The 19,518-nt window shown below is 45.8% G+C and overlaps 1 protein-coding gene across 1 annotated transcript in view; it reads right to left on the bottom strand.

The window, feature by feature from the left end:
- Positions 1 to 19,518, bottom strand: part of LOC109885513 (alpha-actinin-1-like) — a 120,021-nt gene that overhangs the window by 20,875 nt on the left and 79,628 nt on the right. Inside the window, 6 exon segments of the mRNA XM_031787688.1 lie at positions 1,159 to 1,306; positions 2,950 to 3,054; positions 3,255 to 3,380; positions 6,600 to 6,692; positions 15,821 to 15,906; positions 17,024 to 17,105. Coding sequence (XP_031643548.1) covers positions 1,159 to 1,306; positions 2,950 to 3,054; positions 3,255 to 3,380; positions 6,600 to 6,692; positions 15,821 to 15,906; positions 17,024 to 17,105 — 640 coding nt within the window.

A 19,518-nucleotide genomic window follows, 5' to 3' on the forward strand; every position in this document is an offset into this window, starting at 1 on the left:
CTGTGAAGGAGGGGGGAATGGGAGCTGAATGAGTCAGAGGTCTGCTAGAGAGCCACGAGCTTGCTACGCGTGTTCACGTGAGAGTTAGCTTGAGTTCCATTGCATTTCTGAAGACAAAGGAATTCTCCGGTTGGAACATTATTGAAGATTTATGTTGAAAACATCCTAAAGATTGATTCTATACATCGTTTGACATGTTTCTATGGACTGTAACGGAACTTTTCACACGTCATGAATTTGGCTTACTGGGCTAAACGCGCAAAAAAAAGGAGATATTTAGACATAAATGATGGACATTATCGAACAAAACAAACATTTATTGTGGAACTGGGATTCCTGGGAGTGCATTCTGATGAAGATCATCAAAGGTAAGTGAATATTTAAAATGCTATTTCTGACTTCTGTTGACACAACATGGCGGATATCGGTTTGGCTTGATTTGTTGTCTGAGCGCTGTACTCAGATTATTGCATGGTGTGCTTTTCGGTAAAGCTTTTTTAAAATATGACACAGCGGTTGCATTAAGGAGAAGTGTATCTATAAATCCGTGCATAATAGTTGCATCTTTTATCAATGTTTATTATGAGTATTTCTGTAAATTGACGTGGCTCTCTGCAAAATCACAGGATGTTTTGGAACTACTGATTTCTGGATATAAATATGAACTTTATCGAACAAAACATACATGTATTGTGTAACATAAAGTCCTATGAGTGTCATCTGATGAAGATCATCAAAAGGTTAAGTGATTCATTTATCTCTATTTCTGCTTTTTGTGACTAATCTCTTTGGCTGGAAAAATGGCTGTGTTTTTCTGTGACTTGGCTCTGACCTAACATAATCGTTTGGTTTGCTTTCGTCGTAAAGCCTTTTTGAAATCGGACACTGTGGTTGGATTAACAAGAAGTGTATCTTTAAAATGGTGTAAAATACTTGTATGTTTGAGGAATTTGAATTATGGGATTTCTGTTGTTTTTAAATTTGGGGCCCTGCACTTTCACTGGCTGTTGTCATATCGATCCCGTTTGCAGGATCTCAGCCCAAATAGTTTTTTTTAACCAACAATACAGTTTACAATTAAGGCACTTATAATACTAGTTTCAATCAAAAATGGTCAAACGGAAACAGATGTGGTGTTCTGTTTCATGGTTCTGGTACCTTCAGTCCAGGTTTCGTGGATGGCTGCCTTCTGACGGAACTTCTCGGCCAGGTGGTCGAGTCTCTCCAGCCGGCGTATCTCGTTGAGGAGCCACTCCTCATAACCCTTCTCCGCCCCTTCTAGACCGCCCCAGGCATTAGAGACGTCCTGCACAAATACAACAACTAACATATAGGTTCAGCTTACAGTCACCAGTCACCAATCACCAGTCCAATTCCAGCCATGTCCGAGGGGGGGGGGCTGGTTCTCAGACGAGAACTGCCCAGGTGGCTGTTCTCAGACGATCCCACAGTTTCATTAGCTGACCGGGTGGCTGTTCTCAGACGATCCCACAGGTGAAGAAGCCGGATGTGGAGGTCCTGGGCTGTCGTGGTTACACGTGGTCTGCGGTTGTGATGCTGGTTGGACGTACTGCCAAATTCTCTCAAATGACGTTGGTTCAGCGGCTTATGGTAGAGAAATGAACATACAATTCTCTGGCAACAGCTCTGGTGGACATTCCTGCAGTCAGCATGACAATTGCATCCTCCCTCAAAACTTGAGACATCTGTGGCATTGTGTTGTGTGACAAAACTGCACATTTTAGAGATATTGTCCCCAGCACAAGGTCCACCTGTGTAATGATCATGCTGTTTAATCAGCTTTCCTGATATGCCACACCTGTCAGGTGGATGGATTATCTTGGCAAAGGAGAAATGCTCCCTAACAGGGATGTAAACACATTTGGGCTCAAAACTTGAGAGAAATAAGCTTTTTGTCCGTATGGAACATTTCTGGTATCTTTTATTTCAGCTCATGAAACCTGGGACCAACACTTTACATGTTGCGTTTATATTTGTGTTCAGTGTAGCTGCTCGTTTTGTGATTGAGATTCAGGGAATCTGAGTAGCGTCTTGCTAAAGCCGATGCTGATCGATCTCCTCGAATGTGCTGTGTAAATAGCAACTGACTTAAACAGAGGGCGTGATGAGAGAGAAAGAGCGAGAGAGAGAGAAATCATGAGAAAACCAAAAGATAATTACTTGACACATTGGAAAGAATTTACAAAAAAAACTGAGCAAACTAGAATGCTATTTGGCCCTAAACAGAGAGTACACAGTGGCAGAATACCTGACCACTGTGACTGACCCTAAACAGAGAGTACACAGTGGCAGAATACCTGACCACTGTGACTGACCCAACTTAAGGAAATCTTTGACTATGTACCGACTCAGTGAGCATAGCCTTGCTATTGAGAAAGGCCGCCGTAGGCAGACATGGCTCTCAAGAGAAGACAGAACTCCCATATCTACTGGGTGAAATTCCACAGTGTGACATCACAGCAGCAAGATTTGTAACCTGTTGCCACGAGAAAAGGGCAACCAGTGAAGAACAAACACCATTATAAATACAACCCATATTTATGTTTATATTTTCCCTTGTGTACATTGTTACAACACTGTATATTTAAATATATACAACCTGTATTTATATTTATTTATTTGTCCTATTTGCACATCGTTACAACACTGTATATAGACATAATGTGACATTTGAAATGTCTTTATTATTCTGGAAACTTCTGTGAGTGTAATGTCTCCTGTTACTGTTATATTGTTTATTTCACTTCTGTTTATTATTATTATTATTATTATTATTATTATTATTATTATTATTTCACTTGCTTTGTAACATATGTTTCCCATTGCCCAATAAAGCTTAAAACTCTTAAATTGAATTGAGAGAGAGAAAGAAACAGAGAAATAGAGAGGTGTGTGTGTGTAGTGTACTTCATACTGTAGGTTACCTACCGACACCATCTTCCCCTCGGAGGGCATGAAGGCAGGTCTGTTGCTGAGTCTCAGCTTGGTCTGCAGGGTGTTGAAGTTGATCTCCAGCTGACACTTCTCCTGGACCTTTTAATATCACAATTATAGTTGCCACTTAGCAGATGTTTCCATCCAAAATGACTTATAGTCACACATGCATACACAGTTTGTGTTATTATGAAACCTATTCAGGGAAGTCCCATTGACACCGATGTCTCTTTTAACAAGGGAGCCCTGATTCATAAAAGGAATTAGTGACAGTCATTATAACAAGCGGTGTGTAGAACCTTGGGGGGCTTGTGTTGACGCCGATAGTCCCTGAAGTCCTCCAGCTTCTGCTGCATCGCCTGCATGGTGTTCTCTGGAGCACGGTTCTCCAGCCACGGGATGGTGCGACGGATCCACTCCAGGAGCTATGGAGGGGGGGGGGGGGGGGGAGAAGAGGAAGATAGGGGGGGTGGGGGGTGGAAGAGGAGGGACGGAGGAACAGGAGGAGAGAGTAGATGGTAAGGAGTAGGGGTAAGAGGTGAAGAGGGACAGGGAGAATTGGAGGAGGGAGAGAGGAACAGGAGGAGAGAGTAGATGGTAAGGAGTAGGGGTAAGAGGTGACGAGGGACAGAAGGAGAGGGAGAATTGGAGGAGGGAGAGAGGAACAGGAGGAGAGAGTAGATGGTAAGGAGTAGGGGTAAGAGGTGACGAGGGACAGAAGGAGAGGGAGAATTGGAGGAGGGAGAGAGGAACAGGAGGAGAGAGTAGATGGTAAGGAGTAGGGGTAAGAGGTGACGAGGGACAGAAGGAGAGGGAGAATTGGAGGAGGGAGAGAGGAACAGGAGGAGAGAGTAGATGGTAAGGAGTAGGGGTAAGAGGTGACGAGGGACAGAAGGAGAGGGAGAATTGGAGGAGGGAGAGAGGAACAGGAGGAGAGAGTAGATGGTAAGGAGTAGGGGTAAGAGGTGACGAGGGACAGAAGGAGAGGGAGAATTGGAGGAGGGAGAGAGGAACAGGAGGAGAGAGTAGATGGTAAGGAGTAGGGGTAAGAGGTGACGAGGGACAGAAGGAGAGGGAGAATTGGAGGAGGGAGAGAGGAACAGGAGGAGAGAGTAGATGGTAAGGAGTAGGGGTAAGAGGTGACGAGGGACAGAAGGAGAGGGAGAATTGGAGGAGGGAGAGAGGAACAGGAGGAGAGAGTAGATGGTAAGGAGTAGGGGTAAGAGGTGACGAGGGACAGAAGGAGAGGGAGAATTGGAGGAGGGAGAGAGGAACAGGAGGAGAGAGTAGATGGTAAGGAGTAGGGGTAAGAGGTGACGAGGGACAGAAGGAGAGGGAGAATTGGAGGAGGGAGAGAGGAACAGGAGGAGAGAGTAGATGGTAAGGAGCAGGGGTAAGAGGTGACGAGGGACAGAAGGAGAGGGAGAATTGGAGGAGAATTGGAGGAGGGAGAGAGGAACAGGAGGAGAGAGTAGATGGTAAGGAGTAGGGGTAAGAGGTGACAAGGGACAGAAGGAGAGGGAGAATTGGAGGAGGGAGAGGAACAGGAGGAGAGAGTAGATGGTAAGGAGTAGGGGTAAGAGGTGACGAGGGACAGAAGGAGAGGGAGAATTGGAGGAGGGAGAGAGGAACAAGAGGAGAGAGTAGATGGTAAGGAGTAGGGGTAAGAGGTGACGAGGGACAGAAGGAGAATTGGAGGAGGGAGAGAGGAACAGGAGGAGAGAGTAGATGGTAAGGAGTAGGGGTAAGAGGTGACGAGGGACAGAAGGAGAGGGAGAATTAGAGGAGGGAGAGAGGAACGAGAGAGAGTAGATGGTAAGGAGTAGGGGTAAGAGGTGAAGGGGGACAGGCAGGACAGGTATAGAGGGACAGTAAAGGTAGAGCAGGTGAGGTTAGCACAATGAGAAAAAGGAATGGAAAGAGCGAGAGAGAGAGACTTTTGTTACTAATAATGAATAACTAATACATATAGCAGTGTGAATGTAGGAAGCTAATTCAACAAGCACAATTATGCCTACTGTTCATTTGTTGTTAGCCTGGTACCAGATGTACCAGTACCCCCTGTATATAGCCTCCACATTGACTCTGTACTGGTACCCCCTGTATATAGCCTCCACATTGACTCTGTACCGTAACACCCTGTATATAGCCTCCACATTGACTCTGTACCGGTACCCCCTGTATATAGCCTCCACATTGACTCTGTACCAGTACCCCCTGTATATAGCCTCCACATTGACTCTGTACCGGTACCCCCTGTATATAGCCTCCACATTGACTCTGTACCGGTACCCCCTGTATATAGCCTCCACATTGACTCTGTACCAGTACCCCCTGTATATAGCCTCCACATTGACTCTGTACCAGTACCCCCTGTATATAGCCTCCACATTGACTCTGTACCGGTACCCCCTGTATATAGCCTCCACATTGACTCTGTACCGTAATACCCTGTATATAGCCTCCACATTGACTCGGTACCGTAATACCCTGTATATAGCTTCCACATTGACTCTGTACTGGTACCCCCTGTATATAACCTCCACATTGACTCTGTACCGTAATACCCTGTATATAGCCTCCACATTGACTCTGTACCGGTACCCCCTGTATATAGCCTCCACATTGACTCTGTACCGGTACCCCCTGTATATAGCCTCCACATTGACTCTGTACCGGTACCCCCTGTATATAGCCTCCACATTGACTCTGTACTGGTACCCCCTGTATATAGCCTCCATATTGACTCTGTACCGGTACCCCCTGTATATAGCCTCCACATTGACTCTGTACCGTAATACCCTGTATATAGCCTCCACATTGACTCTGTACTGGTACCCCCTGGATATAGCCTCCACATTGACTCTGTACCGGTACCCCCTGTATATAGCCTCCATATTTACTCTGTACCGGTACCCCCTGTATATAGCCTCCACATTGACTCTGTACCGTAATACCCTGTATATAGCCTCCACATTGACTCTGTACCGTAATACCCTGTATATAGCCTCCACATTGACTCTGTACCATAATACCCTGTATATAGCCTCCACATTGACTCTGTACCGTAATACCCTGTATATAGCCTCCACATTGACTCTGTACCGGTACCCCCTGTATATAGCCTCCACATTGACTCTGTACCGGTACCCCCTGTATATAGCCTCCACATTGACTCTGTACCGTAATACCCTGTATATAGCCTCCACATTGACTCTGTACCGTAATACCCTGTATATAGCCTCCACATTGACTCTGTACCGTAATACCCTGTATATAGCCTCCACATTGACCTCTGTACCGTAATACCCTGTATATAGCCTCCACATTGACTCTGTACCGTAATACCCTGTATATAGCCTCCACATTGACTCTGTACCGTAATACCCTGTATATAGCCTCCACAATGTTATTTTACTGGTGCTGTTTCATTATTTGTTACTTATATTTAAAAATGTTTTACTTATCTATATTTTACTTATAACTTTTTTTTCTTAAAGCATTGTTGGTTAAGGGCCTGAAAGTAAACATTTCACTGTTTACAACAAGGTCTACACCTGTTGTATTCGGGCGCATGTGACAAATAACATTTGAATTGATTTGATTATGGGGGGAGGGGGACAGAGGAGGGGTGTGGTGCTTACATCACTAGCCAGCTTCTCGTAATCCTCCATCAGCTGCTCATTCTCCTGGTTGACAGCCAACACCTTGCAGATCCGATTGGCTGCTGTCTCCGCCTGGGGGAGGAAGAGGAAGGAATATGGTGAAAACATTCTATCATCGCCATGGGAACTGTTACTGTTGTCAGTCAGAACACATCATGGTTGATATCAAACTCGCTCTCCCTCTCTAGATATCTAACTCTCTCCCTCTCTAGATATCTATTTATTTCTCCCTCTTTAGATATCTAACTCCCTCTCTAGATATCTAACTCTCCCTCTATAGATATCTAACTCTCTCTCCCCCTCTCTAGATATCTAACTCTCTCTCTAGATATCCAACTAACACTCTCCCCCTCTCTAGATACCCAACTCTCTCCCCCTCTCTCTAGATATCTAACTCTCTCTCTAGATATCTAACTCTCCCCCTCTCTCTCTAGATATCTAACTCTCCCCCTCTCTGTCTAGAAATCTAACTCTCCCCCTCTCTGTCTAGAAATCTAACTCTCCCCCCCTCTGTCTAGATATCTAACTCTCCCCCCCTCTGTCTAGATATCTAACTCTCCCCCTCTGCCGGGGCGGCAGGGTAGCCTAGTGGTTAGAGCGTTGGACTAGTAACCGGAAGGTTGTGAGTTCAAACCCCCGAGCTGACAAGGTACAAATCTCTCGTTCTGCCCCTGAACAGGCAGTTAACCCACTGTTCCCAGGCCGTCATTGAAAATAAGAATGTGTTCTTAACTGACTTACCTGGTTAAATAAAGGTAAAAAAAAAAATAATCTAACTCTCCCCCCCTCTGTCTAGATATCTAACTCTCCCCCTCTGTCTAGATATCTAACTCTCCCCCCCTCTGTCTAGATATCTAACTCTCCCCCCCTCTGTCTAGATATCTAACTCTCCCCCCCTCTGTCTAGATATCTAACTCTCCCCCTCTGTCTAGATATCTAACTCTCCCCCTCTGTCTAGATATCTAACTCTCCCCCTCTGTCTAGATATCTAACTCTCCCCCTCTGTCTAGATATCTAACTCTCCCCCCCTCTGTCTAGATATCTAACTCTCCCCCCCTCTGTCTAGATATCTAACTCTCCCTCTCTGTCTAGATATCTAACTCTCCCTCTCTGTCTAGATATCTAACTCTCCCCCCCTCTGTCTAGATATCTAACTCTCCCCCCCTCTGTCTAGATATCTAACTCTCCCCCCCTCTGTCTAGATATCTAACTCTCCCCCCCTCTGTCTAGATATCTAACTCTCCCCCTCTCTGTCTAGATATCTAACTCTCCCCCCCTCTGTCTAGATATCTAACTCTCCCCCCCTCTGTCTAGATATCTAACTCTCCCCCCCTCTGTCTAGATATCTAACTCTCCCCCCCTCTGTCTAGATATCTAACTCTCCCCCCCTCTGTCTAGATATCTAACTCTCCCCCCCTCTGTCTAGATATCTAACTCTCCCCCCCTCTGTCTAGATATCTAACTCTCCCCCCCTCTGTCTAGATATCTAACTCTCCCCCTCTGTCTAGATATCTAACTCTCCCTCTCTGTCTAGATATCTAACTCTCCCCCTCTCTGTCTAGATATCTAACTCTCCCCCCAAAAGTTGGAAAAGGACAATCAGGTACCATGCTGATCCATGGCCTGTCATTGAGGACACTCAGGTACCATGCTGATCCATGGCCTGTCATTGAGGACACTCAGGTACCATGCTGATCCATGATTGAGGACACTCAGGTACCATGCTGATCCATGATTGAGGACACTCAGGTACCATGCTGATCCATGATTGAGGACACTCAGGTACCATGCTGATCCATGATTGAGGACACTCAGGTACCATGCTGATCCATGATTGAGGACACTCAGGTACCATGCTGATCCATGATTGAGGACACTCAGGTACCATGCTGATCCATGGCCTGTCATTGAGGAGATTCAATGTTTTTCAATAGAGTCGGCGGAATGAACACACCCCTGACCACACGCAAACACATTTCACTTCCATAGAAGCCACATACAAACAGCGTCATCCCTATGGTATGGTGGTATAGGACTATGGTATGGTGGTATAGGACTATGGTATGGTGGTATAGGACTATGGTATGGTGGTATAGGACTATGGTATGGTGGTATAGGACTATGGTATGGTGGTATAGGACTATGGTATCGTGGTCTAGTGGTATAGGACTATGGTATGGTGGTCTAGTGGTATAGGACTACGGTACGGTGGTATAGGACTATGGTATCGTGGTCTAGTGGTATAGGACTATGGTATGGTGGTCTAGTGGTATAGGACTATGGTATGGTGGTATAGTGGTATAGGACTATGGTATGGTGGTATAGGACTATGGTATGGTGGTCTGGTGGTATAGGCCTATGGTATGGTGGTATAGGACTATGGTATGGTGGTCTAGTGGTATAGGACTATGGTCTGGTGGTATAGGCCTATGGTATGGTGGTATAGGACTATGGTATGGTGGTCTAGTGGTATAGGACTATGGTATAGTGGTATAGGACTATGATATGGTGGTCTAGTGGTATAGGACTATGGTATGGTGGTATATGTCTATGGTATGGTGGTCTGGTGATATAGGACTATGGTATAGGGCTATGGTATAGTGGTATAGGACTATGGTATAGTGGTATAGGACTATGGTATGGTGGTATAGGACTATGGTATGGTGGTATAGGACTATGGTATGGTGGTATAGGACTATGGTATGGTGGTCTAGTGGTATAGGACTATGGTCTGGTGGTATAGGCCTATGGTATGGTGGTATAGGACTATGGTATGGTGGTCTAGTGGTATAGGACTATGGTATGGTGGTCTAGTGGTATAGGACTATGGTGTAGTGGTATAGGACTATGGTATGGTGGTCTAGTGGTATAGGCCTATGGTATAGTGGTCTAGTGGTATAGGTCTATGGTATGGTGGTCTAGTGGTATAGGACTATTGTATGGTGGTCTAGTGGTATAGGACTATGATATGGTGGTATAGTGGTATAGGCCTATAGTATAGTGGTATAGGACTATGGTATGGTGGTCTAGTGGTATAGGTCTATTGTATGGTGGTCTAGTGGTATAGGACTATGGTATGGTGGTATAGTGGTATAGGCCTATAGTATAGCGGTATAGGACTATGGTATGGTGGTCTAGTGGTATAGGTCTATTGTATGGTGGTCTAGTGGTATAGGGCTATGGTATAGGGGTCTAGTGGTATAGGCATATGGTATGGTGGTCTATTGGTATAGGACTATGGTATGGTGGTGTAGTGGTATAGGACTATTGTATGGTGGTGTAGTGGTATAGGACTATTGTATGGTGGTGTAGTGGTATAGGACTATTGTATGGTGGTGTAGTGGTATAGGACTATGGTATAGTGGTATAGGATTATGGTATAGTGGTATAGGATTATTGTATAGTGGTATAGTGGTATTGGCCTATGGTATAGTGGTATAGGACTATGGTATAGTGGTATAGGATTATTGTATAGTGGTATAGTGGTATAGGACTATGGTATAGTGGTATAGAACTATTGTATAGTGGTATAGAACTATTGTTTAGTGGTATAGGACTATGGTATCGTGGTCTAGTGGTATATAACTATTGTATAGTGGTATAGGACTATGGTATCGTGGTCTAGTGGTATAGTGGTATAGAACTATTGTTTAGTGGTATAGGACTATGGTATCGTGGTCTAGTGGTATAGTGGTATAGGACTATTGTATAGTGGTATAGGACTATGGTATAGTGGTCTAGGACTATGGTCTAGTGGTATAGGACTATGGTATAGTGGTCTAGGACTATGGTATAGTGGTATAGGACTATGATATAGTGGTATAGGACTATGATATAGTGGTATAGGACTATGATATAGTGGTCTAGGACTATGGTCTAGTGGTCTAGGACTATGATATAGTGGTATAGGACTATGGTCTAGTGGTATAGGACTATGATATAGTGGTATAGGACTATGGTATAGTGGTCTAGTGGTATAGACCTATGGTATGGTGGTGTAGTGGTATAGGACTATGGTATAGTGGTCTAGTGGTATAGACCTATGGTATGGTGGTGTAGTGGTATAGGACTATGGTATAGTGGTCTAGTGGTATAGGACCATGGTATGGTGATGTAGTGGTATAGGACTATGATATAGTGGTCTAGTGGTATAGGACTATGGTATGGTGGTGTAGTGGTACAGGACTATTATGGTCTCTCGTTGTATATGACTATTATGGTCTCTAGTTGTATATGACTATTATGGTCTCTAGTGCTATAGGACTATTATGGTCTCTAGTGGTATAGGACTATTACGGTCTCTAGTGGTACAGGACTACTATGGTCTCTAGTGGTACAGGACTACTACGGTCTCTAGTGGTACAGGACTACTACGGTCTCTAGTGGTACAGGACTACTACGGTCTCTAGTGGTACAGGACTACTACGGTCTCTAGTGGTACAGGACTATTATGGTCTCTAGTGGTATAGGACTATTACGGTCTCTAGTGGTACAGGACTATTACGGTCTCTAGTGGTCTAGAAGGACTAGAGACTAGAGGGAGGCGCTCACCTTCTGCTTGCCTGAGAAGGCCTGGTAGTAACACTGTGGTACTGTACCCTCTGCTTGCCTGAGAAGGCCTGGTAGTAACACTGTGGTACTGTACCCTCTGCTTGCCTGAGAAGGCCTGGTAGTAACACTGTGGTACTGTACCCTCTGCTTGCCTGAGAAGGCCTGGTAGTAACACTGTGGTACTGTACCTTCTGCTTGCCAGAGAAAGCGTGGTAGTAACACGACACATAAGTCATGATGGCCTTCTCATCCGGCCTCAACGTGCTAACGATGTCTGCCCAGGGAACAAAGGGAGGAGGAGAAGGGGAGAGGGAAGGAGAGATGGAAAAAAAGAGAAGCGCAGAGTAAAAAAGTGTGAGACAACAGGCACCAGTCTGACCAGGTTGTCAGACACCAGGGAGAGAGGAGACAACAGGCACCAGTCTGATCAGGTTGTCAGATACCAGGGAGAGAGGAGACAACAGGCACCAGTCTGACCAGGTTGTCAGACACCAGGGAGAGAGGAGACAACAGGCACCAGTCTGATCATGTTGTCAGACACCAGGGAGAGAGGAGACAACAGGCACCAGTCTGATCAGGTTGTCAGATACCAGGGAGAGAGGAGACAACAAGCACCAGTCTGATCAGGTTGTCAGACACCAGGGAGAGAGGAGACAACAGGCACCAGTCTGATCAGGTTGTCAGACACCAGGGAGAGAGGAGACAACAGGCACCAGTCTGATCAGGTTGTCAGACACCAGGGAGAGAGGAGACAACAGGCACCAGTCTGATCAGGTTGTCAGACACCAGGGAGAGAGGAGACAACAGGCACCAGTCTGATCAGGTTGGTTGGTTTGTTAGTTTATCTGTCTGTTTGGATTCTATTTAGCTTAGCTGTTATAGTCCCAATGGCTAGTATTCCTGGTGTCACCCCTAAACAGGTGGGTAGGAGTTGGCTCGTCCACATTTAGTAATATTTCTGACTGTATTCATCATACTTATGGATAGTGTGAATTTGTTTGATGTAGCCTTCTTTATACAGTAATCTGAGCTACGTGAGGTAATGTGAGGTTCACTATATACTGCTCATACTCTTGATCTTGACCCCATTCTTCCCCTTCTTCTACATGCCATAATAAAAAGGGAGGCAGTGTCTGAATCCTCTCTTCCAATTATAAATAGAGAGAATCTTTTTTCCACTCTGTCTTTTAAACACAGCTGGTCTCTCTGCTGCCTGGCTGCTGCAATGTGCTCTTTAGTTCTGGACCTCTCCAGTGCAATTAGCCCTTATATAACTACACAACTCTTCTTCTTCTTCTTCTTTAGTTCTGGTCCTTATATAACTACACAACTCTTCTTCTTCTTCTTCTTTAGTTCTGGTCCTTATATAACTACACAACTCTTCTTCTTCTTCTTCTTTAGTTCTGGTCCTTATATAACTACACAACTCTTCTTCTTCTTCTTCTTCTTTAGTTCTGGTCCTTATATAGCTACACATCTCTACTTCTTCTTCTTTAGATAGGGTCCTTATATAACTACACAACTCTTCTTCTTCTTCTTTAGTTCTGGTCCTTATAGAACTACACATCTCTTCTTCTTCTTCTTTAGATAGGGTCCTTATATAACTACACAATTCTTCTTCTTCTTCGTTAGTTCTGGCCCTTATATAACTACACATCTCTTCTTCTTTAGTTCTGGCCCTTATATAACTACACAACTCTTCTTTAGTTCTGGTCCTTATATAACTACACAACTCTTCTTCTTCGTTAGTTCTGGCCCTTATATAACCACACAACTCTTCTTCTTCGTTAGTTCTGGCCCTTATATAACTACACAACTCTTCTTCTTCGTTAGTTCTGGCCCTTATATAACTACACAACTCTTCTTCTTCGTTAGTTCTGGTCCTTATATAACTACACAACTCTTCTTCTTCGTTAGTTCTGGCCCTTATATAACCACACAACTCTTCTTCTTCGTTAGTTCTGGCCCTTATATAACTACACAACCGTTCTTCTTCTTTAGTTCTGGTCCTTATATAACTACACATCTCTTCTTCTTCGTTAGTTGTGGCCCTTATATAACTACACAACTCTTCTTCTTCGTTAGTTCTGGTCCTTATATAACTAAACAACTCTTCTTTAGTTCTGGTCCTTATATAACTACACAACTCTTCTTCTTCTTCGTTAGTTCTGGCCCTTATATAACTACACAACTCTTCTTCTTCGTTAGTTCTGGCCCTTATATAACTACACAACTCTTTTTCTTCTTCAGTTCTGGCCCTTATATAACTACACAACTCTTTTTCTTCTTCGTTAGTTGTGGCCCTTATATAACTACACAACTCTTCTTCTTCGTTAGTTCTGATCCTTATATAACTACACAACTCTTCTTTAGTTCTGGTCCTTATATAACTACACAACTCTTCTTCTTTAGTTCTGGTCCTTATATAACTACACAACCCTTCTTCTTTAGTTCTGGTCCTTATATAGCTACACAACTCTTCTTCTTCTTCGTTAGTTCTGGCCCTTATATAACTACACAACTCTTCTTCTCTAGTTCTGGTCCTTATATAACTACACAACTCTTCTTCTTCGTTAGTTCTGGTCCTTATATAACTACACAACTTATATAACTACACAACTCTTCTTCTTCTCTAGTTCTGGTCCTCAACCACTGCAGAACCAGATGGTATCAGATAAGAGATCAACCACTGCAGAACCAGATGGTATCAGATAAGAGATCAACCACTGCAGAACCAGATGGTATCAGATAAGAGATCAACCACTGCAGAACCAGATGGAGAGAGATCCAATGAAAACATGACCCATTCATCTCAAAGGTGACCAAGTACACATTGGAGGTAGTTGTAGTTAAGGAGCCCCCCCCCCCGCTACATAAAGTAATGAATCCAATCAAACAATTACATGTTGAGTTAGTTGTGTACTAGGAGTTGAGTTAGTTGTGTACTAGGAGTTGAGTTAGTTGTGTACTAGGAGTTGAGTTAGTTGTGTACTAGGAGTTGAGTTAGTTGTGTACTAGGAGTTGAGTTAGTTGTGTACTAGGAGTTGAGTTAGTTGTGTACTAGGAGTTGAGTTAGTTGTGTACTAGGAGTTGAGTTAGTTGTGTACTAGGAGTTGAGTTAGTTGTGTACTAGGAGTTGAGTTAGTTGTGTACTAGGAGTTGAGTTAGTTGTGTACTAGGAGTTGAGTTAGTTGTGGTAGACTGGTCTGTCTGACTGGTGCCTGTTATAGCAACAGAGATAGACTATTTATTTTCCCATCATGCATTTGGAAAGTGTGAAACTGTGAACCAATACGGAGAGAGAGGAGGAAGAGCGTGAGTGGTTCCCCCCTGTTGGGCGGGGGGTGGGGCGGTGCAGAGGAGGACGAGGAGAGGAGGAAGAGCGTGAGTGGTTCCCCCCTGTTGGGCGGGGGGTGGGGCGGTGCAGAGGAGGACGAGGAGAGGAGGAGGAGGAGAGGAGGAGAGGAGAGGAGGAGAGGAGGAAGAGCGTGAGTGGTTCCCCCCTGTTGGGCGGGGGGTGGGGGGCGGTGCAGCTGCAGAGAGAGAATATGGTTAGTGGGTTAGAGGACAGATAGAGGAGCAGGAACCGAACAACCAGGAGGTGGTGAGGAGGAGAGGAGGACGAGGAGAGGAGGAGGAGGAACCGAACAACCAGGAGGTGGTGAGGAGGAGAGGAGGACGAGGAGAGGAGGAGAAGGAACCGAACAACCAGGAGGTGGTGAGGAGGAGAGGAGGAGGAGGAGAGGAGGAGGAGGAGGGGGAGGAGGAGAGAGGTGAGGAGGAGAGGGGATAGAGAGGTGAGGAGGAGGGGGGGGAGGAGGAGGAGGAGGAGAGGAGGAGGAGGGGGAGGAGGAGAGAGGTGAGGAGGAGAGGAGGGGGAGGAGAGGAGGGGGAGGAGGAGAGAGGTGAGGAGGAGAGGAGGACGAGGAGAGGAGGAGGGGGAGGGGGAGGAGGAGAGAGGTGAGGAGGAGAGGGGATAGAGAGGTGAGGAGGAGAGGGGATAGAGAGATGAGGAGGAGGGGAAAGGTGAGGAGGAGAGGAGGACGAGGAGAGAAGGAGGAGGAGGAGGAGAGAGGTGAGGAGGAGAGGGGATAGAGAGGTGAGGAGGTGAGGAGGAGAGGGGATAGAGAGGTGAGGAGGGGAGAAGGAGGGGAAGGAGGAGAGAGGTGAGGAGGAGAGGGGATAGAGAGGTGAGGAAGAGGGGAAAGGTGAGGAGGGCGAAAGGTGAGGAGGGGGATGAGGAGAGAGGTGAGGAGGAGAGGAGGACGAGGAGAGGAGGAGGAGGAGGGGGAGGAGGAGAGAGGTGAGGAGGAGAGGGGATAGAGAGGTGAGGAGGAGAGGGGATAGAGAGATGAGGAGGAGGGGAAAGGTGAGGAGGAGAGGAGGACGAGGAGAGAAGGAGGAGGAGGAGGAGAGAGGTGAGGAGGAGAGGGGATAGAGAGGTGAGGAGGTGAGGAGGAGAGGGGATAGAGAGGTGAGGAGGGGAGAAGGAGGGGAGGAGGAGAGAGGTGAGGAGGAGAGGGGATAGAGAGGTGAGGAAGAGGGGAAAGGTGAGGAGGGGGAAAGGTGAGGAGGGGGATGAGAGGTGAGGAGGAGGATGAGGTGAGGAAGAGGTGAGGAGGAGGGGGGAGCGTTGCATCCTGGGATACCTTCTGAGCGCCAGAGAATGCGTGGTAGAAGCTAGACACGTAGGTCATGATGGCCTTTTCATCTGGGCGGGCTGTGCCTACGATGTCTGTGGAGAGAGAGGGTGGATGGGGGGGGGGGGGTGGAGGAAGGAGGAGACGGGGAAGGGGGTATGGTAATGATCATGTTAAACACAACAGATAAATGACATGTCGTAAAGACGGGGGGTGAATGGTAAACACACCCTATTCTCTATATACAGTATACTACTTCTGGACAGCTTCAACACACAACAGACAAAATGAGTCAAGACCATAGAGTTGAAATAGAGGGCGGATCTTTGCAATAACAGCTTCAGTGACAGCAGAGTATTCACACACCCTCTTGACTTTCCCCACATTGTGTTACAGCCTGAATTTAAAATGTTTTAAGATTAGATTGTGTGTCACTACATACAATAATACCCGGTAATGTCAAAGTGTTGTCTGAGACTTCCTGCTCTATCCAACTCTATGGTAAAGAACCTTCACCCCACAATGACAGCTTGATAAACAGGATAATAATATCCAGGAAGAGAAACGCCACTTTGGGTCATTCCAGACAGGGTGCTAATCTAGGGAAAATTCTAGAAAAATAACGATCTCGCACTCAAACACACACGCGCACGTGCACACGCAAACACACACACACACACACACACTCTCTCTCTAACCCTCTATGACATGTATATTTATGTACGACATAACCAGTTTAAGGACACTGGGACAAGACAAGAGGAACGGAAGAGAGAGAGCAGTCTGTCATCTGACTGTATTCCTCTGTTCAGCTTCCTGAAAAATGAGAGGATCAGACAACCTCTGTGGGGTCAAAATATCTTGGTATAAACAAATACCACTGAAAAAAAGACAATGGTTGCATCCCTAATGGGACCCTATTCCCTATATAGTGCACTACTCTTCACCAAAGCTGGTCAAAGGTAGTGCACTTAATAGGGAATAGGGTGCCAGCTGCATTTGTATCACTGTTAAGGTCATTTTTAATGAATGTCAGTCTGCACTTGTCTGCTTAGCCCAGTGTTTCTTCATCCTGGTTCTGGGGACCCAAAGGACATGTTTGTTTTGACCCTAGCACTAACACCTGATTCAAATAATAAATGGGTTGGGTCCCCAGGACCAGGTTTGGGAAACACTTCCTTAACCCTTGACCCTGGACACTCCTGGTCTTACCCTCAGCGTCCAACATCTTGGGGATGTCCAGGTACTTCTCTGCCACGTCGAAGGCTGTGTTCAGGTTAGTCATGGGGTCATCCTACAGGAGAGTGGAGAGAGATAGAGGTCAGGGGTCATTCTACAGGAGAGAGGAGGAGGAATACAGACAGACAGTCCGCCCTCCCGTCCGTCTGTCCACCTACCTACCTACCTGTGGTACAGACAGACAGACATGTAGGCAGACAGACATGTAGGCAGACAGACATATAGGCAGACAGACATATAGGCAGACAGACATATAGGCAGACAGACATGTAGGCAGACAGACATGTAGGCAGACAGACATGTAGGCAGACAGACATGTAGGCAGACAGACATGTAGGCAGACAGACATGTAGGCAGACAGACATGTAGGCAGACAGACATGTAGGCAGACAGACATGTAGGCAGACAGACATGTAGGCAGGCAGACATGTAGGCAGGCAGACATGTAGGCAGGCAGACATGTAGGCAGGCAGACATGTAGGCAGGCAGACATGTAGGCAGGCAGACATGTAGGCAGGCAGACAGGTAGAGAGACAGGTACACACACCGGTAAGACATACTGTCACGCCCTGATCTGTTTCACCTGTTCCTGTGATTGTCTCCACCCCTTCCAGGTGTCGCTTATTTTCCCCAGTGTATTTATCCCTGTCTCTCTGTGCCAGTGTATTTATCCCTGTGTTTCCTGTCTCTCTGTACCAGTGTATTTATCCCTGTGTTTCCTGTCTCTCTGTGCCAGTGTATTTATCCCTGTGTTTCCTGTCTCTCTGTGCCAGTGTATTTATCCCTGTGTTTCCTGTCTCTCTGTACCAGTGTATTTATCCCTGTGTTTCCTGTCTCTCTGTGCCAGTGTATTTATCCCTGTGTTTCCTGTCTCTCTGTGCCAGTGTATTTATCCCTGTGTTTCCTGTCTCTCTGTGCCAGTGTATTTATCCCTGTGTTTCCTGTCTCTCTGTGCCAGTGTGTTTATCCCTGTGTTTCCTGTCTCTCTGTGCCAGTGTATTTATCCCTGTGTTTCCTGTCTCTCTGTGCCAGTGTGTTTATCCCTGTGTTTCCTGTCTCTCTGTGCCAGTGTATTTATCCCTGTGTTTCCTGTCTCTCTGTGCCAGTGTATTTATCCCTGTGTTTCCTGTCTCTCTGTGCCAGTGTATTTATCCCTGTGTTTCCTGTCTCTCTGTGCCAGTGTATTTATCCCTGTGTTTCCTGTCTCTCTGTGCCAGTGTATTTATCCCTGTGTTTCCTGTCTCTCTGTGGCAGTGTATTTATCCCTGTGTTTCCTGTCTCTCTGTACCAGTGTATTTATCCCTGTCTCTCTGTTCCAGTGTATTTATCCCTGTGTTTCCTGTCTCTCTGTGCCAGTGTATTTATCCCTGTGTTTCCTGTCTCTGTGCCAGTGTATTTATCCCTGTGTTTCCTGTCTCTCTGTACCAGTGTATTTATCCTTGTGTTTCCTGTCTCTCTGTGCCAGTGTATTTATCGGTGTGTTCCCTGTCTCTCTGTGCCAGTGTATTTATCCCTGTGTTTCCTGTCTCTCTGTACCAGTGTATTTATCCCTGTGTTTCCTGTCTCTCTGTACCAGTGTATTTTTCCCTGTATTTCCTGTCTCTCTGTTCCAGTGTATTTATCCGTGTTTCCTGTCTCTCTGTACCAGTGTATTTATCCCTGTGTTTCCTGTCTCTCTGTCCCAGTGTATTTATCCCTGTGTTTCCTGTCTCTCTGTCCCAGTGTATTTATCGCCGTGTTTCCTGTCTCTCTGTACCAGTGTATTTATCCCTGTGTTTCCTGTCTCTCTGTACCAGTGTATTTATCCCTGTCTCTCTGTACCAGTGTATTTATCCCTGTGTTTCCTGTCTCTCTGTACCAGTGTATTTATCCCTGTCTCTCTGTTCCAGTGTATTTATCCCTGTGTTTCCTGTCTCTCTGTCCCAGTGTATTTATCCCTGTGTTTCCTGTCTCTCTGTTCCAGTGTATTTATCCCTGTGCTTCCTGTCTCTCTGTGCCAGTGTATTTATCCCTGTGTTTCCTGTCTCTCTGTACCAGTGTATTTATCCCTGTCTCTCTGTTCCAGTGTATTTATCCCTGTGTTTCCTGTCTCTCTGTCCCAGTGTATTTATCCCTGTGTTTCCTGTCTCTCTGTTCCAGTGTATTTATCCCTGTGCTTCCTGTCTCTCTGTGCCAGTGTATTTATCCCTGTGTTTCCTGTCTCTCTGTGCCAGTGTATTTATCCCTGTGTTTCCTGTCTCTCTGTACCAGTGTATTTATCCCTGTGTTTCCTGTCTCTCTGTACCAGTGTATTTATCCCTGTGTTTCCTGTCTCTCTATGCCAGTTCGTCTTGTCTGTTTCAGGTCAACCAGCGTGTTTTCCCCCTTCTGCTTTTTCTATTCTCTCTTTTGCTTGTCCTCCTTTTGAGCCTGTTTCTGGACTCTATACCCACCTGCCTGACCAGTCTGCCTGCCCTGACCTCGAACCT

The sequence above is a fragment of the Oncorhynchus kisutch genome, linkage group LG14 (genome assembly GCF_002021735.2).
Source record: "Oncorhynchus kisutch isolate 150728-3 linkage group LG14, Okis_V2, whole genome shotgun sequence".
NCBI classification, from domain to species: Eukaryota; Metazoa; Chordata; class Actinopteri; order Salmoniformes; family Salmonidae; genus Oncorhynchus; species Oncorhynchus kisutch.